Source organism: Crocodylus siamensis, chromosome 3 (assembly GCF_052110815.1).
Source record: "Crocodylus siamensis isolate JL-2025a chromosome 3, ASM5211081v1, whole genome shotgun sequence".
In the NCBI taxonomy this organism is placed as follows: Eukaryota; Metazoa; Chordata; order Crocodylia; family Crocodylidae; genus Crocodylus; species Crocodylus siamensis.
In genome coordinates this window covers 12,745,016-12,771,762 of record NC_143397.1, presented here as the reverse complement: position 1 = coordinate 12,771,762, position 26,747 = coordinate 12,745,016, and the positions used below count along the sequence as shown (strand labels likewise).

Genomic DNA, 26,747 nt, shown 5'->3' with positions numbered 1-26,747 from the left:
CACCCTGCACCCCCACTGTCCCTGATCTACCTGTCCTAGCACAGACCTCCACCCACCTCCTAGTCCTGCATCTCTGTCCCAGCTGCAACGAACTGTGGCGACTCCAGTGAGCCAGAAAGCCTTGACAAACAGTTCACTGCAGGGCACTGAGTAGCACTCCTGTTTAGACACCAGGTGACATTGCTCTGCTCTCTCTGTCCAGCATTGATGCTCACCTTAAATGCAGCTTAATTCAGGTGACAAATCTGCAAAAGAGCTCAGCGCTTATTTTTACGGAAGTGAAATTTACAGGCAGGTGATTTTAGGCTGCTTTTGATGCATGCTTGGTAACCCTGGTGGGAACAGAGCAACCAGGAAGAACTTTCTGCTGCTGATTGCAAAGCCGTGAGCAGCTGAGCCAAGCTTTGGGTTTGGCTGTGGTTTTGTGGGCATAGTCTCTGGGGTGTGGCCAGGATGGGATTTTAACCCTGGTCTTGGCCTACGCTTTGCCTCCTCCAGCTCTGACATGTTGGCTTGGTAGGGTGGGGGAGGTTTTGCCTGCAGTTGCTCAGAAGATGGTGCAAGAAGGCTGGCAGGCTGCACCCACCTTGTCTGGGGAGCCTGGGAACCTCAGGCGAGTGGGCAGAACAGTGGACTCCGGGCTTGAATTTCAGACCAGAGCCAGATCAAAATGACCAGAACTGGTTTCCAACCCAAAGCCAGCAATTTCCCCGGCAGCTCAGGTAGTCTCTACCCTACCCATCTGAAGACCAGGACAATAAAAGCCCCCAAACCACTGTGAGCACCAGCCTCTGATTCAGCAGAGTTGGCCTGCAGGGCAACTTGTAGAATAGATGCGTGGAAAGATGCTCTGACAACTAGCAAAGTTTGAGGGTCTCCCCAGCACTGCCTGGGCCTTTTCGGTGCTGACAGCACAGGGAGCTACAGTTTTCTGCATCACTTCTAAGGCCCACGGGCACCGCTGGAATGGCAGAGCACAGGACACCCTGCCCTTGGCTAAGCTGCCTTTATTCCTGTATCACAGAATAAATTCAAATGCCGGCTCACCCTGGGCCAGCACCTTCCAGGTACCTCGGTGAGATCTCCAGGTACCTTACATGGGGGCGATGTATTCTGAACCCCACAGTATAGTGAGGAAGCTGCGTAATGGAGGGTGCGGGCTCACAACACACTGACTCCAGAGTAAGCTTGCTTGACCTTGTAGTGAAAGTGGAGCAGGCACCTGATGTACAGCCTGACACCAGTGTAAATCATTCTGCTTTGGCGTACTATTACCCCTGAGGAAGTGAGGAGTGACTCCCCTAATGTGTCCACCCCCCTGGGCTGTTTCATCCCAGGGTAAGACTCATCTGCGATGCAAGCGGCTTTGCCTGCCATCTAGTGGGCAGGCTTTGCAATAGCACCTCCTTCAGGCCGCCGGCTGGGGAGAGCTGGTGGTGGGTCTGCTCCTTACTACTGAGTAAACCAAAGGGTAAGATCCCACGGCAGGAATTGTGCCTTGTGTCCACACCCTACAGCACATGCAGTAAGGGCAAAACATTCACACTCAGATGTCTCAGGTCCGGGAGACACCTAGTAAGTGACCTGATGTTCAGAGCCCTTCCGGCATCCAGCTTAAGATGTGGTACAGACATTTGATAAAGTGCTGGAACCTGAAGTGCTTTAGTCTGATACCACATCCATTCAGGGTTAACTTAGAGTGGGAGCCACCATTTTTAAAGCACTCTATGTGCCATGAACGTCTGCTTGGCTATGGCTTTAAAGCACTACCTGTGCGCTTCACGTGCGATAAGTGTAACTTCTGTACAGGCCCAGCATGGCCGTAAGTGATTTCCCAAGGTCACATTGCAGGTCAGCGAAGGAGCAGGAGATTGAAACAAAGCTTCCTGACTCCCAGTGCTGTAACTAGTTGGTCACACAGCATGTCAGCCATACTAGTCCCGGCCCTTTGACCAGTAGTGGTTGCAACAGCCCCTTTTTCCTTCCTTTGTCATCTGTCATTTGTGTCCTTGCAGGAGCTCAGCCAGAAGCCAGTTTCTGAAGCATCTGGAGATGCTCAGATGAACATTAGTAGAGAAGGACAAGGCTCATGTGGTTACTTTTGAGATTTCCTTCCTTATCTGACTAGCCCCAAAAAGATTAGGCCCTTGGTATTATGAACCTGATCCATGAGTCCTGTCAATTATGAGCCCAATCCATGCGTTGTAACTAGGACCTCCACGGGGCCCATTATATTTGATCTTAGTGCCTAGTACAACTTGAATATATTTATCTTCACAATGCTGTTGTGAAGTGCCACCAACCCTGTTCTGTAGATAGGGCTCAGAGCCACAAAGACACAGATCCTCGAAGGTGAAGTTGATGGGAGTTAGGTGCCTAAACCCTTGGGCAGCTTGGTCTGAGGGACTTGCCTAGAGCCGTCCAGTGTCCCCAGCTAAACTGATGGCTCTGAAACTTTGTGGACTCAAGGCAGCCCTTGTTCGACTCAAGTATCCTTTTGAAAAAGGGACTCTTATTTATCTTTTTTATGTGATCCCGTTGGAAAATACTAGCTCTTAGCTTTCACTTGTTTTTTGACTACAGAAAAATACTAGAGCAGTTCTGTTGCAAAGAGCTCAGAAAGTCCCTATCAGACTTTGGGCACTGTGGCAGGATGCTTTGGATCCTGTGGATTCCTGTTTGAAATCTCTGGGTTTTCCTGTGAATCACGTGTAGGGATTTGCCCACCTAGCAGTGCTAACTTTGCATGGTACCCTACGGCACCCTTAAAAGAATCTCCCAGCACCCCCGTGGGCTGCAGCACCCTGGTTGAGAATCACGGGCTTCAACACTGGGCAGTTTGCTGCCCTCTGAATGGCGCTGCACTTGCTTACATTGGGGAGGCGCTCAGCCTGGCGCATCCAAAGTGTTCCCATTTTATGCTGCTAGCAACAGAGTTTCTGTTGTAATAATATGATGAATGAGTACCAAGCTCTCCTGGAAATGGAGTAGTTGGAGATACCACTTAAGCCTAATAGGAATACAGTTATTTTAAGCAGTGTACCCACCACTTTAATAAGGCTGTGATTTTTTTTACTATAAAATGCAGGGTTTTTTTTCTTTTCTGTTAAACTCTGTAATCAGTTCCAGGTCTTCTTTCCCACTGCTTTTGTGTGCGTGAGAACTCTTAAGTTCTTCAAAAAGGCAAAGTCTGTAGTGTCGGGAGAGGCGCAGAGACTACCAGCTCTATTTTTGCTTTTGTTATTCTTGGAAAACGCGCCCTTTAATTGGGGTGGGGGGCAAAGGAGGAGGGGGTAGGAGGAACAGGAGGAGAGCAAGCGTCAATCTCAGCCCACTTCCAGCATGTGTCAGTCCCCCCAGGGCATGGGAGGCTTAAGGTCATTTCTGAAGATTGGTGCCCTCCGTGGCAGAGGAGACCTGCACAGCTCTCATAGGACCATGCACTAGACATGCCCTTTCTAAAACTTGTATCAGTTGCTCCCCCACAAACCACATTTAAATTGCAATGTTCCCCTTCAGCTCTGGCAATATCCTGAAATGTTATCAGCTTTCCTAAGGGCTTTAAGTGAAACAATAACAGAACCACATCTGGAGAGGCTGGAGGGGCCAAGCAACTTGACTCAAGTTCTGGAAGAGAGTTGCAGATCATTTCAGGTGCATCGTCTGTCCAGTTTCCATCCTCCCCGCACCTTGCTAAACTTCTGTGGTTTGTAATGCCTTTTGCCTATTTGTTAATTGTTTTACTCTATCCTTTGCTGTTGCATGGAAGACCCTCACAAACAAAGAGACCTGACTTAGTCTCAAACGGCGATTTTTGTCACGTGGAAACAGGTAAAGTGCAAAGTGGACAATTGCCCCCGGAGAAACAAGACACCAGGTTTTCCTTGGACTGTGAAATACAGAGTAAACTGATTATACATATGCATGGGTCAATGGGTGGATGGGAATGTTCTTATCTTTCTTCAGTTGCTGTGACTTTAGGGATTAGCAATAGAAGGCTTAAAAAAATGCAAGGATGGTGTCACTTTCCAGGAGAACTTTTGAGGGATAGCGGAGCAATCTTCGTTCCACGTACCTGTTATTAGGATTCAGATTCTAAAAAAGAAGTTGACTGGTCACAGCCTTCCTTAAGCCTCTTTATTATCTTGTTTCTGCTTAATAATCCAGCCCGTTTACTTTTGTTTAATGACTACTATAAAGGAATATCTTATGACAGGCTTTCTGGACTCAGTTGGACTAATTGTTAGGAAAGCAGCTGAACGTGATTAAGCGCAGCATTCTGTAATGAATCCGTTTGTTGCAGACAACAGACGTAATGACTGTGTGGACCGTGCATCCACCAGGAGATCAAGGACTAGAGTCCTTGTTCTTCAGACCTAAAGCGGAGACCTCAGTAACTTCGGCTGAAGAAAGACTCTTATACCTGCTAATAGTGGCAGGTCCTCTTTTCTTCTTTGGGCCAGGTAGGCTGGAGCTATGGCACTCACACTACACACACCATGCCAGTAGGGTGCCACCATTACTTGCTGGCTTTAAGTCTCCCCAGCATGTCTTTCCAAAAGCTAGGCTGTAGCTTGGGCGTGATATCTGAATAACTTCCTAGGTAAAGTTCTGTGGCCCACACGGTGGTGGATGCCGGAGGAGGTAATCATTGTGGCCTCTCCCGGGCTCTGTTAGGAGTTCACTATGACTTGGGACAAGTCCCCTTCCTCACTGCTCCTCAGCTTCCCCATCTGTAAAATGGAAACAATGGGATCCCCCTAGGCCAAGTGTTGTGTGGTCCAGCCACTGGTTCTTTCAAAGCTCTTTGGCATTCCTAAATGGGAGATGCTTTAGGTCTGCACACTAGCTAGGCAGGGTGCCTGCTAATCACAGCTCCTGGGCGACGCCTGCCGTGATGCTTGCCCCACCCTCTTGCTCCTGTTCCCTGATACAAAATCCTGGAAAAGGGTCAATGAAGCTGCCTTGGGGCAACCCTGAGTCCATGCCAATAAGCACACCCAAGACAGAGCGCTGCAAGTGGTGCTGGCCGTTCACTTGGGACCTATCCAGGGAGGCTCTGTCACCTCACATCCAGGATTTGAGGAGTATGGAGTATGAGGGGGGTGCCCCTGGGTGCACTGGAGTCTATGGAGACCTTCCTGCAGTAGATGCAGCTGTGAGAGGTGCTCCCCTAAGTGCTGAAGGGCCTTTTTCTGCAGCTTGTAGATCAGCTGGGAGTGAGTTCAGTCCCCATTGCTCCCCCAGCACCTGTCTGGGGACAGTGGTGGAGTGGTAAATGGAGGCAGATCTTTTCAGTCCTGGCTTTCATGCAGGCTGATCATTTCGTGTAGGGGAAGCAGCTCCGCACTCAAACCAGCACAGCAGGATCGGGGTGGGGAGGGATGTGCTTGGGCTAGCAAGCGGCTTGGGGCTGGAGATGGTCTGAAGGCAGCTGTGTAGCACTGAGGATAATTTCCCTCTTTTCCCAAGGCCTTGGTTTGCCTGCTCCCACATAACTGCCAAACACTTGCTGCCTGGGTGTGGAGGTTGGCAAGGAGGGAAGAGATAATTACAAGGTCTCTGCTGGCTATTGATCGGCCGTGGGCAGGAGGAGGGAAGCGCCAGTGCTTGACAACTCCCTTCTCACAGGAAGCCTTGCCAGATAGTCTGGCCATTCGGTTTGCACCAAGGCCTTCCCAGCCCACAGGATGCCATTAGGAAGCCCTTTGGACTGGGTTTTGCTGCCCCCATGAAGGCAAAACCCCCAGTGACCTTAGTGACTGCCAAGTCACACACTAAGTCAATGTTTGGTTGGGCCATGGCTGCAAGATTACAACAGCCAATCCTTCAGGGCTTCAGACCCAGCCAAGGCTCCAGCACAGCAAGACAGGAGGGTCTGACTACTGAGTGCTGCCTCTGGGATGCGTGCTAGCCTCCATCAGCCAGCCCCAGTCCCTCCTGTCTTTGAGCCTGTGGAGAGACTGGCCAGGTGGGTGAGCAGCAATCTGGGGACTCCTCCTGGGGGCAGCTGAAAAGGTGGACAGCCTGGCAGAACATGTGGCCAGTGGGGAAGCAGTGGGGGGAGGCAGAAAAGGAGAAATTTGGGGGCTGGGAGAGGAGAAGCCATGGGGAGTGCACCAGTAAGTTTTCCTGTGAGAGAGCTTATCAGCACATGCCCATTGCCACACTAAGGCAGCTCCATCAACGCTGATTTGGGGACATAATGGGTGCAGAGAGGGTGACGCAGGTCTTGCTGTGATGCTCCCTGGTGTGATTCTTTGGTGGTACAGACCCATTCAGGGACACAAGACCTTCTCTACATTGCTGTGATGGCAATGGTGGAAGGGGTGGGGAAGTCTGAACGCACCCTGCCCAGGCCCCATCCACCAAGCCTTCAAGCAAAGCTATCCTGGACACGTTCTCAGTGGCTGCTCTCAGTCCCACAGGAAGGGCTCGAGAGCAGGCACAAAGGGGTGAGCTGAGAGCAGCATCACAGAGGTACTGCCAGGTCTAGAGCATGCCAGCAGGCTTGGGTGAGTGGGACATGGATAAGGCATGTAGGAGTCAATGGTGGCAGAGCTCACCTCTGGCATAGAAAAGCCCCAAGAGTTGTTGCAGACCCGGGCAGGGAGAGGGACCTGGAAGAAACCGTCCCCAGCATGCACAGCCCAGCAGCAGCAGGGTGGGGAACTGTGACAGCAGTACCTCTGCAAGAGTCTTTCTATCAGTGACTCTGCCCTCCTGTTATGGACCAACCGCCTGCCTTCTTTCCTGCCATGCCTTGATCTTGGTTAATCGATGGATATTAATTAGCGGGAGGCTTCCCATTTTATTTTTTTTGCCCCGGTGATAGGGGACGCTATCTGTGGCTCCTTTCCTCCCCTACACCGCAGCCCAAGCCTCGCAGATGGTACTGATGTGGTTTTGACCTGGACCTTGCTATAATTTGGCCCTCCCCTTAACTTCCCTGGGGCTTCCACCACCCTGTCTCATCCCGTGCCTTCCTGGTGCTCTGCTGCCCCCTCTCGGTGAGGCTTCCTGCTGCCCCCCCCCCCCCCCCCCCCGAGCTTCTTGTCGCCTTCTCTCGCCCTGGGGCTTCTCGCTGCCCCCTCGCCCTGGGGCGGGGGCCAGTGCATCCCAAAAATGCCGCGCCCTCTCTGGCACCGGGGCCCCCATACTACTGTGGAGCCCCTATGAGGCCTCCTCCAACCCCTAATAGCCTCACCCGGTCCTCCGGTGTTATAAAACTACAAACAGAAAACTCAAGCCCCTGGGCTGTAACATAAGCCATCTGGCTAACCATCATTCAAGCCCCTACCAGGGAACTCTCCACCCTGTATCCGTGAACAGGAGCTGCTCGTGCCGTCAGGCTTCTCTACTCTGCTTGTTCTGGCAGAGCTCCTTCTCCCTTGGCTGCTAGCAGAGAACTGCCCTTCTGGCCTCACTCCTGGGGTTTATATGTGCCAGGCCCTGCCCCTTCCTGTCAGCTGACTCCCCAGCAGTTGCCCTAGCAACCCACACCTGTGCCTCTGCTCTGAGAGTAGCAGGCACCTTTGTGTCCTGCTACAGGAACCAATCTCCAGCTCCTCCAGCCACGGTTTCTGTAGAAAATTGCCAGTGGACAGTGGTGCCCGCTGGGAACTGCATGAGGAGGGTCTGCGGGTTTGGAGTCCTAGACATGAAATTGCATTGGCACTCTCTCCTCCCCTCCCTCCCCCTTCTGTACCTTGAGAGTTTCCGAAGGGTTAATGCATTCAAAGTTATTCCAGCTGTTTTATATATGCTGCATGTGACACTAATAATGTATTCCTAGCCTGCCAGAGGAAGTGTCTCTCCTTCCCTGGGATTTCTCATGTGGATGATCTCTTGGAACCATCTGAAAGAGGAAATGTCGTACAAATAAAACTCCTAGGACACTGTTACTATCAGGTTTTCCTTTGGGCCATAGGATTTTTGCTTTCAGATTCCCTTTTGAAGCATAAGCAGCTTATGAGGGAGCAGTGGAGGCCTTTGACAGAAGCAAAGTGCATTTGATAATGTTCTGGGAGTTGCACATGAGCATGCAGCCAATGCGTAGAAGAGGTGAAAGTTTAATGATTTAGACAGTCCTAACCCATCTCTGAACCCAGTTGGAGGCATGAGTGCTCTGCTGCAGAGCACCTGTGCCATTGCTGATACTTGACTGGTAATCCTGGTAGCTAGCAGTGTCTCCCTATTGCTACAGGTCAACGCAGGCACTTGGTTGTCTTCCATCTGGATGTACGATGTGATGGGACCACTTACCCATGCCAGCCTGGCCAGTCCTCTCCCCTCCTAGCAGTAGGATGGGGCATTTCAGGACATCCCAAATGGGTCTCTACATACACAGCCAGTAGGTTTGCTCTCCTGTGCTGAAGCAGCATGCGATAGCTAAACATGACCAGTGTCGTGAGTGTTACCGTGGAATATAGGACAGGTAGGGACCTTCTGAGCCATAAGGACCAGCCCTGTGCTATTGCAGACAACCATGTCATGTAGTCCCTGGCACGATAGAGAGGAGGCTGGTCACAACGTGATTGCATTAAAGTGATTGCATAAAGGGTGCGTCCTTGTTATTGTTACTCCTTTGAAATAATAATGTCAATACTGGTGGGTGCCTAGCAAAGCAGAAGATAAGGCATGAGTTGTGCCCCAAAGGGCTTAGCCAGCCACTCAAATGAGAAAAGCTGGGACAATAAACTGGTCACGGAAGAATGCAGGAGGCATCGAGAAATGAGGGGATAAAAAAAAAAAGGATTCCTGGAGGAGGGATATGAAGGAGGAGGGAGGGTAGTTCGTGGATAAACAGCAGGAGCCTGTCCCAGAGATAGGTAACATCCTGAATGGGGCAGGGAGATGAGAATGGGAAGAGGAGACAAAGGGAGAGAGGGCTGGGAGGAGCATAGCGAGCTGCTGAAGCGAGTGAAACCCCGGGCAGCTTTGAGGGAGGTGAGAATCGGTGCAGAGGAATGGACACGTTTGTAGGATCAGGAGCCGCTTATGACTGTGTCTGCAGTGTTTTGGAAAGAGAAGTGGGAAGCTGGGGACTGAAGAGAAGATCACAGAGTGCAAGGGCAGAGGAGGCCACGTTGTGCAGCTCTGTACCCGCACTTAGACACTGCTGTCTAATGCCTCACTGTGTTGTGGTCTCTCCTAGGGCTCTACATGAGAATATGGCCGATGGCATTGAAGATCTTATTGGGATCCCATTCCCAAACCACAGCAGCGAAATCCTATGTGGCTTAAACGAGCAGCGGCACGATGGCCTGCTCTGTGACGTCATCCTCATTGTCCAGGACCAGGAGTACAGGACCCACAGATCTGTTCTTGCTGCCTGCAGCAAGTACTTTAAAAAACTCTTCACTACTGGCACTTTAACAGACCAGCCCTATGTTTACGAGATTGACTTTGTCAAGCCTGAAGCACTTTCTGCCATCCTCGAGTTTGCCTACACTTCAACTCTGACCATCACCACCTCAAACGTCAAGCACATCCTCAACGCAGCCAAGATGCTGGAGATCCAGTGCATTATCAACGTATGCCTTGAAATCATGGAGCCTGACAGAGAGCCGGAAGAGGATGATGAAAAAGAGGATGAAGATGATGATGATGATGAAGATGAGGATGAGGAAGAGGAGGAGGAGGAAGAGGAGGAAGAAGGGGAAGATTTTGTGAATCAGGAGAGTCTGACAGATGTCCAAGAAGTCAGCTGCCACCAAAGCCCGTCAAAATCTGGTCTTACTGAAGCATACACAGAAGCACCTAGTGACTTTCCAAACCATTACCCGGCCAATAGCTCATCCGGACACTTAGGTGTGATACGAGACTTTTCCATTGAGTCGTTACTTAGGGAAAACCTGTACCCTAAGGCAAACATGCCTGACAGGAGGCCAGCTCTATCTCCTTTCACCCCGGGCTTCTTTCCCCATTTGTGGAATGGAGATTTCAGTCCCTTTCCCCAGCTGGAAGAGCAGCAAGCGGACAACGGCCCTTTGGACCTGGTGATCAAAAAGAGGAAGATTAAGGAGGAAGAAGAGAAAGAGGAGCTCCCTCCAGCTCCTTTCCCCAATGACTTCTTCAGGGACATGTTCACCAACAACCCTGGAGGTCACTTAGGCCACATTAAAGCAGAGAATGACTATAACGCTTATCTCAACTTTCTAAGTGCCGCCCACTTAGGAGGAGTCTTTCCTCCCTGGCCTCTGGAGGAAGAAAGGAAGATCAAGCCCAAGGCGTCTCAGCAGTGTCCGATCTGCAACAAAGTCATCATGGGGGCCGGGAAGCTGCCACGGCACATGAGGACTCACACCGGGGAAAAGCCGTATATGTGCAATATCTGTGAAGTTCGCTTTACCAGGTGTGCACTGATCCTTACTGCCAGCTGCAGCAGAGCGGCTTCATGGGAGGTGGGTAGGGGGAGGAGGGGAGGGTGTGCCACGGTGAAGCACCAGTGGGTGTATTTAGTCTAGCAGTATTGGCTGTGGGGTATGAAGCAGGCTGGCACGTGGCAGGGTAGGGGGTTGGGACGCGAGGAAGCCTCAGTGGAGCAGTTCCACGGAGACGCAAACATTTAAGCAATGTCTCCTTTGCTGTAGAAGTAAAGTGAATTGCAAGGAGCTACAGGCTTGATTTAAAGTCCTCAGTGCAACTCCCATTGCTCTCGGTGGTTTGGGATAAATAAAGGATGTAATGTTTCCAGCTAGATCACAATCTACCACAGAGAATCAATGGCAGAAAGAGGGGCCTGACCACAGCTAGTGGAAAAAAATCAATGGAGGTTTCTATGTAAAACAAGCAGGGGAAGTACACACATATACCTGTAATAGGAAATACACTGTGGGTAAACTAGCGTATTTTCTCTGGCACAATGTTACGCACAAGTTTTGGGTAGGAGGGTGGGCCACGATCTGCTAACACAGGTTTAAGCATGACTGCCTGTGTCCACCCTGGGGCCAAAATCATGCTCTGAGTATTACGTGCCAGTTACAAAGACTTGCGAGGATGGTGCATTTTTCCAGGGAGATGAGGTTGATGACTGCAAGCTAAATCCTATGGTGATGTCCAGTCTCTGCAACTCTGGGGCCTTCAGTAGGGCTCCTCTCCCCCAAGGCAGTGGGAATCAGCTGGGGTGCACTGAGAGCAGGATACACTGTGCAACCCTTCTCTCAAAAGGTTGGTAAATGAAATCGGTGAGCAGCAACAAATGGATCAGCGCTTGCTGCGTACAATTAACATCTAACAAGTAAAATCTCAGCCATAATGGCAAAGCTTTCTGACGAGAGCTCAGCATTTGAGCTGCTGCTTGTGAAAGAGAGTAAGCCCTATTGGACTTGGCAGAGTGAACTATTTGAAAACACGGTGCACAGCCGGTGAAGCATAGCACCTGACAATGGGCAGATACCTGGGGCGCTCCTGCATCACGCCCGCCTTTTCCTCTCTTGTTCCTGTGATAATATTCAAATGTAATTTATGCAGATGAAGGGGATTTGACCTGAAAATAAATTTCCATGCTAGGCTCCATCAGCCCAGCTTATACTGCATTACAATGCATTGAGTGTCCTGCCTCAGGCTACCGCATACAACGTGATCTGGCTAGCCCTGGTGTTTAGAGGGAATGGCTGATACCCAGTATTAATTAATGACTGTGGATAATTTGTTCCTGCTTTCTTAGTTACCCCACACCTATTTGCATGAGGGCTGGTGCTCAGAAGCACTAAATCAGCTCAGTGAGAGGCAAGGATTTCTTAGGCTGATCTCTTTTATTGGACCAACTATATAGCTGGGATAAAGTCAGACAAGCTTTTGAATGTCAGACATTCTTTTGCACCATCACAACTTCAACATCCCTCTAATACTACCTAAATCAGCTCTGGACATAGACAATCATCATTCAGCCACCCAGCAGGGAGCAACAGTGCAAGCCTTCCTATTCTTCCCTGGAAATGGGCCTCAGCCCTCACTTGGAAGGACTGCTTGCAGAGAGTAGCTATGTGGCTCTGCCTCTGCCTGCTGAGCAGCTGGCCAGCTGCATTGGTGAGGCCACTCGCAGCAGGGCCAATTACTCTGGCCTGTGGTGGTGAGATGGATAACTGCTAGTAGGGGAATTAAATTCGCCGACGAATTGCGGACCTACCCCGCCTAAGCCAATTACTGATGCTAATACCGGGCTCTTTCCTTCACCAAAACCTCCAAGATCTTTCCAGAGGGAGTTGGGGATGCTATCCCCATTTTCCAGGGGAGACAAATGAGGCACAGAGAAGAAAAGTGAGATGCCCAAGGTCCACTGGTCAGTCAGTGGCAGAGCTGGGCATAGATGCCAGCTTAGTTGCATCCCAGCCTAGTGTTTTGCCCACTAGGCCACAAAAGGTGGAAAGCTCCCTAATGCAGCTCCTCTTTCTAGTCCTCTTCCCGGGCCCAAAGCATCTTCCCTTTGAACCACACACATACACATGAACATGCATAGTCTTTGCCCCAGATAACTTATAATCAAGGGGCTGAATTTGGTAGAGGTTCATGCCTATGCTTTACCTTAAACAGCAAGGGCTCCCATCAGCTTCCTTGGGCACATCCATAGCAGAAGAACAAGCTATAAAAGTCTATGCCGGGTCCAGGACTAACTGAAACTTGGCCCTATCCCAGGAGCATGACAGACCGGAAGGCATGGAAGGACAGACCGAAGGAAGATCACACAACTAGTTACATGTTTCCTGTGAACCTCTCTTGGTGCGCCAAAATCCAAATCATGTGACCATGGCCATTTTTACCAAGGAAAATCCTTTCACACTTTAGTTCATGATTAAGAGCTGCTGTCACGTTGCTTCTGCAGCAGGTGCTAAATGATTTAGGCTCTTTTGCTCTGACAGCTGTTGCTAATGCTCCAAATAAGTCGCGTGTATTATATTATACAATCCTGCCATCCCGCGTGTTTCTTAGGCATCCAGGTAGGTTAAAAATTACCTACAAACTTTTCAATTAGATGACAGGCAGGGCTGGTGGGTTTGCCTCTTATTAAGATTGCCCACCACTTCCCATTGTAAGTGATGTTTTCAGTTCCTTATAACCCTGCCAGATCTGGGCTGAGTTTTTCCAGGCCTGTCACCTTGCTCAGGCTGGAATTTTTGCCGCTCAGTGGTGCTCAGCCATGTCTGAGCACAAGGCAAGGGGAAAATAGGTTGTTTTGCCCATGTCCCAAAACTTAGCCGGTTTTCTCTGAAAGGCGTTAGCACCCTCTAGAGGGGACTTGGGATTTAGCCACAAGGAGGCCTTTGTGGCAGGGAAGAATTTTTTTTCTTTCCTAGTGAAAATCCACCCAAATTTGGTTAAGTTGCAAGCCTCTGAAAACCTGAACTTTGCGTGCACACAGTAGAGGCTGCTTACATGTTAGCAGTTAAATTCCCTGAAGATGCTGCCTGCACTGCATATGCTTCAGCCTGGGGCTGTTCAGATTTTGACTGCTGCAGTCCCTGAGAATAGGGGGACATGCTCTCCTGTGCTGTTAGTGGCCATCTCCCACCAGGGAAGAGAAAACCTCCTGATTTAATGGGAAATCAGGCTTTTGGCAATTAGGAAATGCCAAAATTAAAGTGACTTGTGCCTCCCCTCCCCACCATGCATAGGCACTATGGTATTGGCCATTGCCCAGGGCATTCAGTGCCCAAGATTGACTTGCTTTGGCAGTGGAGTAGGACCATGCAGTGAAGATCGGTCCATCAGACCATCACTTGCAAAACTGGAAGTGTGGTGTGGATGGGGCAGAGGGCTGCAGATAGAGAAAAGGTAATCTTCAGGTTCGGGCTTTTATCTTGCCCCTGCCATAGCTGCTCTGTGATGCTGGACTACTCACACCAGCTATACTTTTTGCAGGTGTTCACTAACTACTCAGTTCTCATTTTTTTGGGTGCCTGACCTGAGACCCAGAGGTCCGACCTGCAGGACTGCTGAGTACTCCCAGCTGCAAGTGAAGTCCATGGGAGCTGGGGTTTGACCCTCCTACATGCTCTACAGCACTACACTGACTACCAGAGCCTCAGGGTCTCAAAATGGGCATTCAAAATTGGTAGTTACTTTTGACCTTGATTTCTGCTGACCTCCATGTCCCACCTGTAAAATGGAGCTAATTATAACCCCCATCTCAGAGGGCCATTGTGAAAACAAATGTATTCATGCTTTATATGAGCACAGATACCATCATGATGAACCCTCCAGAACAGCCTATAGGGTAATTTATAACTGTCTTCAGAGCAGGGTTTGAATACCACGCCTGGGACCACACACAGGACTACAGATAAAACAAAAGTACTGATTTAGCTGCACATTCACTGAGCACTTTCCGCTGTGGGCGCTGAATGAAGTACTTAATAAACAGCGTGGGATCATGTCATTAAAACTGGCCCCTGAAGCATCCACACAAAAGGGCAGAATTAAGGTTGCATGAACCAGCTTAGGTCTGGATTTCCTAACTTTTGAATGCTTGGCTTTGCAGTCATATCATGGGGGGGGGGTGCATGCATGTGTATAAATTGCTAAAATCCTTAGCCCTGTTACAAGTAAAATCATATATAAATGAAACAGAAAGCATGGCAGAGATCAGATTTGATTTTGGCTGCTCCACTGGCTGCTTACTTTCCGCATGGATCTGTCGTTGGACAATTGAAATAACTTTGTCAGTTTTTATGTTAGCGAGAGTTCATAATGAGTTCACTTTTTAGGAGCTCATGTGCTAGGACTGGTGTGGTCAGCCCGTGGCACAAGCAGCGTGCAGTAGATCAAAGAGGGGGCTAGCAACACAGCAGCAGACAGGGCAGGAAGCAGAAAGCAGAGAGCTGATGAAGGCTGGGAGCTCAGGGCTAGGAGCAGAAAGCAGAGCAGGAGATCAGGCAGGGGAAGGAGACTGTAATGGTAACTGGGGAAGGCGCAGTGCTAATTTGTGGCTGCCAGAAAGGTTACCCACCCACCCCTACTGTTCTTGGACATGGCTGCAGTATTGGTAGTTGCAGACATTTCAGGGGAATCTTTAGTCCTCTACAAAAAATCAGTTCGAACTGTTTAATTCTAATATGATTTAATTCTAATAGTTTTTAATGAGTGCTTGCAGAAATATTTCTAGGGCTGTGGATTTAAAAAAAGATTATTTTACAAATAAATGGCACTTGGCTTGTGCTCCTTTACTTTACAAGCCTTCGCTACACTCTGTATGTGGAACTGCAGTCACCTTAAAGTGTTCAGAGAGTTGTGTCAGCCTCCTAACATATCACTGTGAACAGTAATTGGTGTAAAAAGACAACCTCAGATAGTGCAGCAGCTCCAAAATCTTAACCTGTGCTAAAGAGAAGCCAGGGGTTTTTTTAGTGATGTCCTTTATTGGACTGACTGAATAGTTGGAAGAGATGTTAGATAAGTTTTGGGCTTCTTCAGGGCCCAGAAGCTGATCTCACATCTCTCTCAAATATCCAGTTGGTCTAATAAAAGATGTCACCAAAAAAAATCTTTCTTCTTGAGTATTTATTTCCTGGGTCAGTTTTCAAACGAAAGTTTGCGAGACATCTAGTGTTGAGTGGAAGTATAAGCTGGAAGGGAAGATGAGCAGTGAACCATTTAATCGGCAGCACTGCTGTCCCCAAATCATGCTGTTTCCTACAGCATATCCATGTGGGTTTGGAGGGAGGGAGGTGGTTGGACTTTCCTTTGCTATATTCCAATTACAGCATTTGTTTTGAGCTCTTTGGGACTGGATTCAGGATCCCAAAGTGGTAGGAGGTGTGCGCGGTGTGGAGCAGCATGTGATATCCCTCAAAAACGGCATGCCCTAAATGTAAAACGAGGTCTGTGCTGGAGCAGCTTGGGAACAGCAGCATATTTTAGACAGGGGTGACTGAAATAGGGTCAAGTCAGCCTAACTGTTTATGGCCTGCATAGTGCTACAGCCCTGTGCAGCCTGTTCGTAGTGGGGTTTGAAACTGGGCTGTCACTGAAAGCTGAGCCTCCATAGCCCGAGTGAAAGGCTCACCCTTGGTAGCTAGGGGTGTTACAGGCTCATCAGTCTGTCTTATGTGGCCAGCTATCACATGAAGGGATGAAGTGTGACACCTCCCTTGGTGGCTTCTCACCCCTGAAGGGATAATGCAGGCTGGAAGCTCCCCCAGCCAGTGCTGATGGGTCACGGTGCTATTGCTTTGTGTCCTCCCCTCATCAGTGTGCCTTTTGCCTCTGTGGTTTGAGAGTGACAGAGACACATGCAGCCATGGTGTGGGTTGTAATCTGGGCCCCCTCCAGGGGCTGTCCAACCTTTATTACTCCATCGCTTCCAGGGACATCATGGGTACTCAGTCCCTGGGCCAGACCCAGCATAGACAGATGTTAACCTTCCTGATCTCCAGTGCTGATGTCTCCGTTTCTTGCAGAAAGGGGGATTGGGCTCCTGTCAGAGACAGCCCTCATCGGCACATTAGTAGGAGCATTGCCAGCAGATTGAGGGAAGTGATACTTCCCCTCTATTCAGCACTAGTGAGGCCACATCTGGAGTCCTGTGTCCAGTTTTGGGCCCTTGCTACAAAAGAGGATGTAGACAAATTGGAGAGAATCCAGTGGAGGGCAACAAAAATGGTTTGGGGGCTGGGGGACATGATTTATGAGGAGAGACTGAGGGAACTGGGCTGATTTAGTCTGGAGAAGAGGAGATTGAGAGGGGATTTAATAGCAGCCTTCAGCTCCCTGCAGGGGGTTCAAAAGAGGATGGAGCTGGACTGTCCTCAGTGGTGGCAGATGACAGGACAAGGAGCAATGGGCTCAAGTTGCAGCAGGAGAAGTTTAGATTAGATATTAGGAAAAACTTTCCAACTAGGAGGTAGTAGAGCAGGCTACTCAGAGAGGTGGTGGGATCTCCATCCTTGGAGGTTTTTAAGACCTAGCTAGACAAAGCCTTGGGTGGGTTGATATAGATGGGGATGGTCTTAGTTTGAGCCATGGGTTGGACTAGATAATCTCCTGAGGTCCCTTCCAACACTTGTTGTCTGTGATTCTGGATTTTTAGGGATCCACACTGGGCTTACCTTCCAGGAACAGCTGCCATCACTGAGCCCTTACCTACCACGAGCCTGGGAGGTCAGAGATCAGGACTTGAACCTGGGCTGGGTCCACAGCACTGTCACTAGGACGAGGCTGCATAAGACCCTTCATAAGGGCTGGATCATGCAGGGATGAAGGCTCCCAAGCCCTTCTGGGAGCAATTTAGTATGCTACACAGGATTGGGCCCAGAAGGTGCCCAGTGCTGACATGGACTGGCACTTCTAGCAGTCTTGGGACTTTGTGGCTGCGGGAAATCTCAGCCGTGCAGTTCAGTGAGGGCACCAGGGAAAGGGCTGCCCACACTGCACCTCCTGTATGGCTAACAGCAGGACTGCATGCTGCCACAGTAGGACTGTACTGGGAACCTGGCTCCTTCCCCTGCCCCAGCTTCCCAGTGTAAAGAGGGTGTGAAAACTCTTCTGTGCATGGGTTCACTGCTTGCTCACTTGGGCTGTCTGAGGCTCTTGAGGGGGACCAAGCTGGAAGGAGCATGAGGAATTTCCCCCTTCCCCCTTGCGTGTCCTGCAAAAAGCCCTGCTCCATTGCAGTTCCTCATTTGTGGTAGGACCTTTCTCTTCCTTCAGTGACAAAGGGCGTAGGAAGCAGGGGGCAGTGCTAGGGCAGTAAGACCAAGCAGAAGAAGCAGATTGTGCCATTCCCCTACCTGAACCTCCCATGCTGTGATTCTGCACTGGTGCTGGGGGATAAATGCCAGTTCAGTCTCAATGCGGACAGCCACGTGAAGGCCCCTGGGCAGAGCTTAATGGGATGCTGAAAGGAGCTGGGCTTAAGGAGCCCATTACAACTGGTGTTATGAGACCTTCTCTTTGGTGTAGATAGATGGAAGCATATGGAGCATCCAGGATTGATCTAGGCTCATCTCGACAGGAGAGTTGTGCTGGTAAAGATACGGTTGTGAACTGATACAGTTGTACCAGTTATATATACAGCTCCCCCCATACACAGCGCTAGGCCAGTAAAATTATCCAGCAGTTAAACTGTACCAGGATAATTATACTAGTACCACTATATAACTACCGTTACACTGCCTGTCTGAACAAGTGCTAGCACTACAAAAGCTTGTCTGGCTGGTGGGCCTGGAGCACAGTAAGGGCAGGGACCATGATGCAGGAGCATCGTTTGTACCAGCGCTGCTGCCAGGCTTACATCCCAAGGGGCTCAGTGCCTCGGTTCCCACAGCAGCCTCTTCAGCAGAGGTCAGCGTAGCTGCCAAGCAAATGATAACAGACGCCTGCCTCTTGTTTTGTAGGCAGGACAAGCTAAAAATCCACATGCGGAAGCACACGGGGGAGAGGCCGTACCTCTGCATACACTGCAACGCCAAATTCGTGCACAACTACGACCTGAAGAACCACATGCGCATTCACACCGGGGTGCGGCCCTACCAGTGCGAGTTCTGCTACAAGAGCTTCACCCGCTCCGACCACCTCCACCGCCACATCAAGAGGCAGAGCTGCCGGATAGCCCGGCCCCGGAGGGGACGCAAGCCGGCGGCCTGGAGGGCGGCGAGTTTACTGTTTGCACAGAACAGCCAGCCAGAAGAGAAGGGCTTCATGATGCCGCCCACTCTGGAAGAGATGAGCAGCCATCTCAGCAGCGCGGCCATGTGCCTTCCCGGCCCCAGCCCCAAGCACTTTATGAGCGGGGCCAAGTCTGCTCTCAATCTGCAAGAGCTGGAGAGCCAGTTTGAAGAAACGCAAATGAAGCTGTTCGGGAGGACGCACCTGGACATGGAAAGGAACGGGGGCATCTTTGCCTTTGCCCTGGGCCACAACGACAGCCTCTCGGCGCGGCCCTATTTCCCTCTGCCAGACCCGTGGAGCACAGGATTTAGTGGCCTGGCTGGCCTAAACCACCTGGCCCCAATTTCTGAAGCTAGCAACTAAGCCCCTTCCTGTCCAAGCGATGGGTTTGCTGTAGTCCGCACCGTCCGTAAAGAGCAACGATCGCCCTCCACTTCCGATTCTCACCCGTCTCTCCGCGTCTCACTCCGATCGCTCGCCCGCACCGATCTAGACGACATCCCGGGACTTCAGGCAGGTGTGGGGCCCAGAGCCGCGCACGAGCAACCTGCGGCCATTCTTCTGAGTGGGAGATTGCTGCTGTTGCTCTGTGATGGATGCTTGCTCAAGGGAACCTGGGTTGGGCTTATCAGGGACTCCACCACTGCCGTTTCTTCAGACCGCCCTTTTACAGACCGTGTCTAGGGCGCTCGGCGCAGAATCGGATGAGGGTGTCATTAGCTGCCGGTGATCAAGCCCCCCCACGGATACAGCGTCTCTTTGGTTAGCAGAATCCAACACTGAAGAGGTGAGAAAGATCCAGCTCCAGGGTGGCTGGATTGCTACCTGCTTCTGAAAATGTCCCCTGCCCATGCTTGGAGGTTGTTGTTATCTCCATAAGGCATCTTTTCGGAGGGACACTCTCTTTGTTGCCCATTCACTACGGCAGATGCTCAGCTGGAGGCTGATAAACACCGACACATTTTTTGCCATCTCCACATTACTTGACCCTTTTGGTCCCAAAGGATTTTATTTTAAATCCTGCAACCAAATGGCATGTTTCACCCTAAAAGGCCCTCAAAATTCCTCTTAATGCAAATCAGTGCAGCTTGTACCAGTGAATAGCACTGAGGATCCAGTCCATGTATTTGTCAGCCATGGCTGAGATGACACATCTGAACCCCTTGACAGAACTGTGCTTATAACACGTTGCATGTGATAACCTGGGAACACTAAGGGAAAAGATTAAATTTTGCTCAGGAGTAGAGCTGGGTGAAAAATGAACTTGTGGGTGGCTGTTCTTAGCCATCTGGGGGGAGAAAAATCTCTGGGAATGAAAACAATCGTCAAGATGTTTAGCCAATGAAAAGTTTGGGAAAAAATAATTGTGGGCGAATCAAAACGTGTAATTTTTAACAAAATGGACATGTCTTTGGGGGGAGGGGGTGTAAAAAGAGATGTGTTTCATACACTCTGAGGAAATGTTAAATTTGAAATTATTTCCACCCAAAAAGGGGAAATGGGAGTTTTGAATTTTCTGGTTTTATTTTAAAACACAACACTCGGTGAAACAAAGACTGAATCCACACTTTCCGCAGGAAAACAAAGTTCTGGGCAAATTCTTTTTCACAGCTCTACTCAGGAGATCCCCCTGTAAAAGATGATACTAAAGAGTGCCCAAACTAGGCTGTCAGCAGGCTCTAGTAGAAATCGTATTTCTGCAGAGTTTGTCAGTTCAGAAGATGGAGTTTATCATACAAAATATGAAATACTCAAGCGAATGAGGCCATTGGTAGGAATATGTGCCCACGTTCCCCTTTTAAGCAGTGGCGATAACTTCATTTTAATAGTCTGATGACCTGCAGTTACTAGGAAGCTAATCCAGAGACTGGTTTTAAATTGAACCAGGACTCAAAAATGTAAATGTTAAAGATGAGGGCATTCTCTCTCCTTTACCATTATCTTTCCATTTCATTAGGATCAAAGGGAAGAACCGTAGCTTGCTTTTTCAGCATTCAGTTTATCCTTTGATGGCGCTGCTTGAGAGTCACGGTTCAGTGAGGGTCTCACCACTGGCGCACTGATGTTCTTACACTCGTGGGCCAAAATGAGTACGCTCTTCAAAGTCTTCCCCCTCCCCTTATGCATCCCCGTGTCGGCAAATACTTCAGACACAAACGATTCCTCCCTGGTTTGGGAACACACTGATCCCGATGAACGGCTGGATCCTATTTTTTCCCCACCAACCCTCCCAAAATATCTGCAAAGACTCTGTGCAACAAAGAGGTGGGGAAGGAAAAGAAGACTTTGGAAAACTGCATCAAACCTTTTTTTTGTTTTGTACATGTACCGAGTTCTTATACCGACCACGTTTTGCAGACAGCCGGTTACTTCAGGTGTTCTTTGTCTACGATTTGGAATCATTGTAAAGTATCCAAAGATGCTGAATACTGTATAATCTACAAGAACTTGAAGCAAGGTGTTGTTTTTTCGGTTTGGTTTTTTTGGTTTGTTTCGTTTTGGTTTATTTTTCCCTCCTATTTATCCAGTGGGGGCGGGGGGGGAACTTTGGAATTTTTCTATTTATAACTATTTTTATGTGATTGCTTTCTGTACAAAAAAAAAGACAAAAAAGAGACACACAAAAACAAGTTTGCCTTAGTTAATCATGGGACAATCATCCTTAACTGTTGTTGAAACTATAGATTTGAAGAAAAAACAAAAGCCTAGATACTTTTATGTATTTATTAAACAGTGTTAATTGATTCTCTTAAATTATTAGTGAGACCTAGTCCTTTTTTGTGTGGCAAACATTAGCTGAAAAGTTGCAGAAGTTTAACTACATCTGTGTCGGTTTGCAGAAGATACAAATTTGGCACTTTCCAAAGGCTTTTTATAAGATAATCATTCCTTATTTAATTGTCTCGCTGTAATCTTTCTGGTAAAGGAGACCATTTTTATTATTCTTCCTATTAACAAGTTAAGGTTGATTTTCCCTGAATGGGCTTTTTTTCTGGTCGTATGTAGTTGGCTGATGGCTGAGATCACTTCATGGTGAGAGAAATATTTCTAACCCTGTTTCTGCCTTGCAGTTTCTTTACATTTCAATGTTGTTGCAGTGGTGTCAGGCCACAGGTATCTTGTACTGGTGCTCATAGGTGTGGGACGTAGGAGGAGCAGCCGTCTCTGCGGTTCTCCGGGCCCCTTCCTGAATTGAACCTTTTCACCCTACTCACATCAATTTTAACACTTAATGAGCTTTTTTTCAGTTGTTCCCTTAAGAATCGAAGGTTACTCGCATTGAAACTAGTACAACCCTCCTCACTGCCATGGTTTCATTCCTGATTCACGCTGGTTCAAAGCACAGAATCAGGCCTCCAAGGAAGTTGGGTTTGATTTTTCTCAGCTACTGGCATGATGGCATCCTCTTCCTCTTCCCATCATGATTAATTAGGCCTCCAATGCAGCAGAAACTTAAGCATGTGCCCAACCTGAAGTTGGTGAATAGTGCCATTGATTTCAGGGGCTATAAATCTTGCTTCACCTGAGAACTACGTAGCTCTCAATTTTTCTAAAGAAGTCCAGAAGCTGGGGAAGTGGGACCAAGTCATTAAACAATCAAAGCTCGGTTTAATGTTCCTCATAAAAGTACTAAGTATAAATGAGGCAGGAAACCACATGTTATTCGCTCCCGCTGGTTGGGCCCCATGTAATTCACTTTGAGAGCCCAGCTGTTTTGAGTAGTCAGATATTCAGCTAATCAAATCAAATGCTAAGCCCTGCTTTTGGCATAATAACAAGCTTCACAGCTGGCTTCAGGTAGCTATAAACTGAGAGGGAACAAGCAAAGTAATGCGGTTATATTGTCTGTTATGGTAACCGTGATATCCTGTAAGGTATGGACAAACCACATGCACACGGCTCGTTGGCACTGCGCTGCAGGTCTCGAAGGGCACATGGCAATTGTACCCAAAGGCGTGCAGGGTGAGAGGACGTCCTTCTGAAAATCTGGCCCTGTAAACGTTAAGGGACAACACTGCAAAGGCCTGAGTGCCCTCCTGCTGTCCGGCTCACAAAACCTAGGGAAGAGCAAAATGATGGCCCCTTCTTTCCCTTCCCGTCATGCAGCAAATGCAAATGATCTTTAAAGTGCTTCATTGGGGACCAAGGTAATCAAATCTTCAAGCATACCTAAGTGGCTCAGGATCCTCAGTCCCATTGACTGCACAGGGGAGTTAGGCTCTCAAGGTATATCTGCGCTGGCTTGTGCCACCTCTGGGCCAAAAAAATAACCTCCACCCACTGCCGCCCTGGACAAACCTGGACACGCGGCGGTGAGGGCATTCCAACGATGCTCCCATTTCCCCTCCCTGAGGTATGTTGGATCAAATTGTCCGTCCCTGCCCCAGCAAGGGCAAGCAAACTTCAGGCTTCATGCTGCCCACCCCATCTAGCAATGTATTCAAGCATCTTCTTCATCTCTGTCCACCTTCTCTTCCCACTCCCATGCTCCCCGGGTCAGCCTGGAGACAGCCGAACAATAACCACAGAGGGGGCTTGGAGCAGATACTGCCTTGCACCGACTTCTCCCTGCTTCTCTCCTCGCCTCCAAGCACCTCTGAAGCTCCTGCTCTGCGGAGCACCCCCTTGCTCTGCGGGCAAGAGGAGATCAGCGCATGGAGGAACCTCTCTGCACGCAGGCCTCCATCCAGCCCCTGGCTTTGAAGCAGCGCCTCAGCTGCACGGTGAACTCCTGTGGCTCCCCTGTCATGTCCCATTAGCTCTTGATTTAAAGATCCCTAGCTCCATTTGATTTTATAGGCTTGATTCAATTCCCCCGGGAAGGAGGGTTCATGCAGCTGATGTGGCCTCGGCAGCGTGACGCCACCAAAATCGAATTCCCAAAGCAAACAAGCCAAAACCACTGCTTGCTTTCTTCTTTCCCACCTCAACGTAGCAGGATGAGAAATGTCCCTGGTATTTGGCTCCATGTGTTTCAATTGCAGGGAAACGACCTGGCCAGCCCCTGACTTCATCTCCAGTCTCGTGACATTTCGTGGTTTCTTCTTGTGTCTCTGGCTCCGGTAGCAAAGAAATGAGGGGACAAATCTTGGCTCTTTGGAAGTGAGCATCTGTTCTTCAGAAGTCAGCTAGGCCAAGACTAGCATGCATGGGGGTGAGAAGCCAGATAAAAGAAGAACGCTCCTCCCAAGACTATCTGTGTTTCAGTTGCATGATTTTTAAATCAAGCATGTCATTTGGGGCAGGGCTGGCTTGGATCTGAGGCTAGGACCATGGTGGAGGGAACTATTTTGGGAATATTTCCACATCCCCTTTCATGTTGTGAGCCTACCACATGAGCGACAGGCTACTCACTTGTTGGAGAAGCAGAAAGTAACACTGATTAGAAATGCAATGGAGAGGGTCAGATTGAAAGTCTTGAAGTACCTGGCTCCTGTCGAATTCAGTCCCTTTGAAACCCTGTGTCTAAGTGTCCTGAAGATTTGAATTGTTCAGCCTGGATGAAATATGAATGGCTTAAACATGAATAATTTCATGATGAGAGGAGGTGGCAGGAGTAACCCAAGAGGGAAAATGATGCTATTTACCCTGAAGTCACTATTTAAAATGGTTTGTCCACTGTCTAGATGGTCTTGAGCCACTTAGGCAAAACACCCGCTGAAATCCATCAGGACGTCATTGCTATCAGTTATATTGCCTCCTACGGCAACCGTGGGATCCTGTAAGCTAGTGACAAGCCACACACGCAAGGCCTCAGTGGTCGTAAAACCTTCTACCTGCTTCTTCCCAGCTAAGTTTGTGTCTGGTGGAGGGGGGAGCAGGAGCTACAGGCTTGATGTCCCTGCACGCAAATAGTCAGAGACAGCCAAAAACTGGGAGCTCTGGCTCTGCTCGCAGTGGCCAGAACAACCCACCCCACAGGAAGGACTGAAGCTGATCTTCTTGCAGTGCCAGCCCCTGGAGTCAGGGGATTACACAGAAATCTCACCTTTCATTTGTTTTAAACAAAAGGCAGTTTCCAGCCCTCAGGGTTGCAAAGAAGAGCTGGAGGCCAGGATCTGTACACTACCAAACCCATGAGTATGTAGCAAGAACCCAACTTCTTTGTTTTTACATCTATGATCTTGGGCAGCCTGGGTCACTTAGGAATGGAAATACTAAGCAACTGGCACATCCTGCGTCTGGGCACGGAGTTGGATGAGATGACCCCTGAGTCCCTTCCAACGCTAGGGTGTTACCCTAGCTCCAGAACCAGCAGTGCCTTGCTGACTGTCTAGGCTTATCTGCTCCAATGCTTCTTCAAGCTTTGCTTCCAAGGGAGAACAACTCCCTGGCAGGGATCTGGAATGAGAAGGATCATAATTCAGGATCTAACCCGCTGACAGGACAAGATGGCATAATTGCCACAGCAGCACTGAACCCAGGCTGCTACCCACTGCCCAAGAGGGCTGGAAACATCAGTCACGCTAAGCTAACCCCACTACCTTGTTCTCCCATGCCCTTTCCCCCTCTTGTACCATCAATCCACCTCGTACGCAGCGCCCTGAAAGCATAGTATGAAATACCTGCGGCCTGGAAATGCCTTTTCAGTTGTTTTTATGTGTTGAACCAATGTTTTACTTGACTTGCACTAATTGCTGTAGAGCAGTATATTGTTAGATTTCTTTGTTTTGATTTATTGTTTTGGTTGCAATTCCTGTTGGCTAACGAGATGGCAGTCCTATAAACATATCTGTTGCACATTTTACACCCATGGACAAAATAAAATCTTACCTGAAGCAACCAGTGTCCTCAGTACCCTGAGTGTGGCTGCTCCTGTCTCAGGACCCTCATTGCTCCACTCAGCAGAAGCCAAGCCAAAGCCCCTCTCCTTTCACACAGTGCCCAGCATTGGCCTCTGGCCATGCTGGAAGGGAAGCTCCACTCTCTCTCTCTCTCTCCCACTACAGAGCTAAGCAACATCCTCTATCCCGAGCAATAGTAAAGATCAAGTCCCCTGCATGCTCCTAACTTGTTCAGGAGTCTATGTCTGCTCTGCAAGGCGGCGCTGAACATCTTCTGCAATGCCTTGTTGACCTGAAGTCCTCCTCGCCTTTACTGCAGCGGGCAGGATCCAAAAAAGGCTGTGGATTGTCAGCTGGGAATGGTTGTGGTTGAGAGGACCTGATCATCATTCTCCTGCTAATCAGGTACTTAGCTCTGTGCTCCCCTCTGCAGCTCAACTCTTCCTGCTATTAGGCTGCTGTGCAGCTGTGCTCTCACTAAAAAGGACTCATGTTGTCTTGCCCTCCCCTCTTCTGCTCTGATGCTCCCAGCACTACCCCTCTGCTGCCCTTACCAACGCACTGCCCTATTCCAATGCCAGTTACAGTATTGTGCCATGCCAACACCTCTTTGTCTCCCCCTTAACGGCTGGACTCTCTAGAGCAGTAGTTTTCAACCTGTGGTCCACGGACCCCTGGTAGTCCACAGACTATATCTAAGGGGTCCACACAAATGATCAATCAGAAGTATGTGAATACCCACACTTACAATTCAGAGGGGTCCACACCTCCATTTGAAAATTTTTAGGGATCCACAAATGAAAAAAGGTTGAAAACCACTACTCTAAAGAGATTTATAAGCCTGCTATAACCTCCATCCTACTGGATTCACCAGGGAGGAGCTCCCAGATAGTCAAGCTCATGAGTTTCGTGTCCGTGGATCACCTGTGGAAGGGCAGTATTACACAATAACAGCGCTGGCTGGGAATTTCCCACCCAAATCACTTTTGACAATAATGCTGTTTCTGCAAAATTGAAATTTTCCAACAGGGAAAATTTGATTTTGTCAAAAATGGTCAGTTATCTGTCAGCAAAACTGAAATGAAATGTCTTCTTGGGGTGTGTTTGACTGGAATTGGAATAGTCAGGTGTTAGCCCGATTCTTGAATTGTTCTGACATGTTTCATTTTGAGTCAGTTCAATTCACAGCTGCATCTCCTTTCATTGACACATTGCATTAATGCAATGCACTCTTCCATCAGATGGTGGCATGTGGCAGATCTTGAGAATCGCATGACTGAAGGTCTTCATGAAGAACATAGTCCAGCCAAGCGTTCCAGCCCAGAAGGGAGTAGGAGATGCCCACACTACAAT

The 26,747-nt window shown here is 49.1% G+C and overlaps 1 protein-coding gene across 4 annotated transcripts in view; it reads left to right on the top strand.

Moving 5' to 3' along the window:
- Positions 1 to 25,386, top strand: part of ZBTB7C (zinc finger and BTB domain containing 7C) — a 263,506-nt gene extending 238,120 nt beyond the window's left edge. For all 4 annotated transcript variants that reach the window (XM_090037757.1, XM_090037758.1, XM_090037760.1 and 1 more), the window contains 2 exons: positions 9,158 to 10,357; positions 18,336 to 25,386. In XM_090037757.1, the coding sequence (XP_089893883.1) occupies positions 9,174 to 10,357; positions 18,336 to 18,972 (1,821 nt within the window). In that variant the 5' untranslated portion in view covers positions 9,158 to 9,173 and the 3' untranslated portion in view covers positions 18,973 to 25,386. The remainder of the gene's footprint in view (positions 1 to 9,157; positions 10,358 to 18,335) is intronic.
- The last annotated feature ends 1,361 nt before the right edge of the window (positions 25,387 to 26,747 follow it).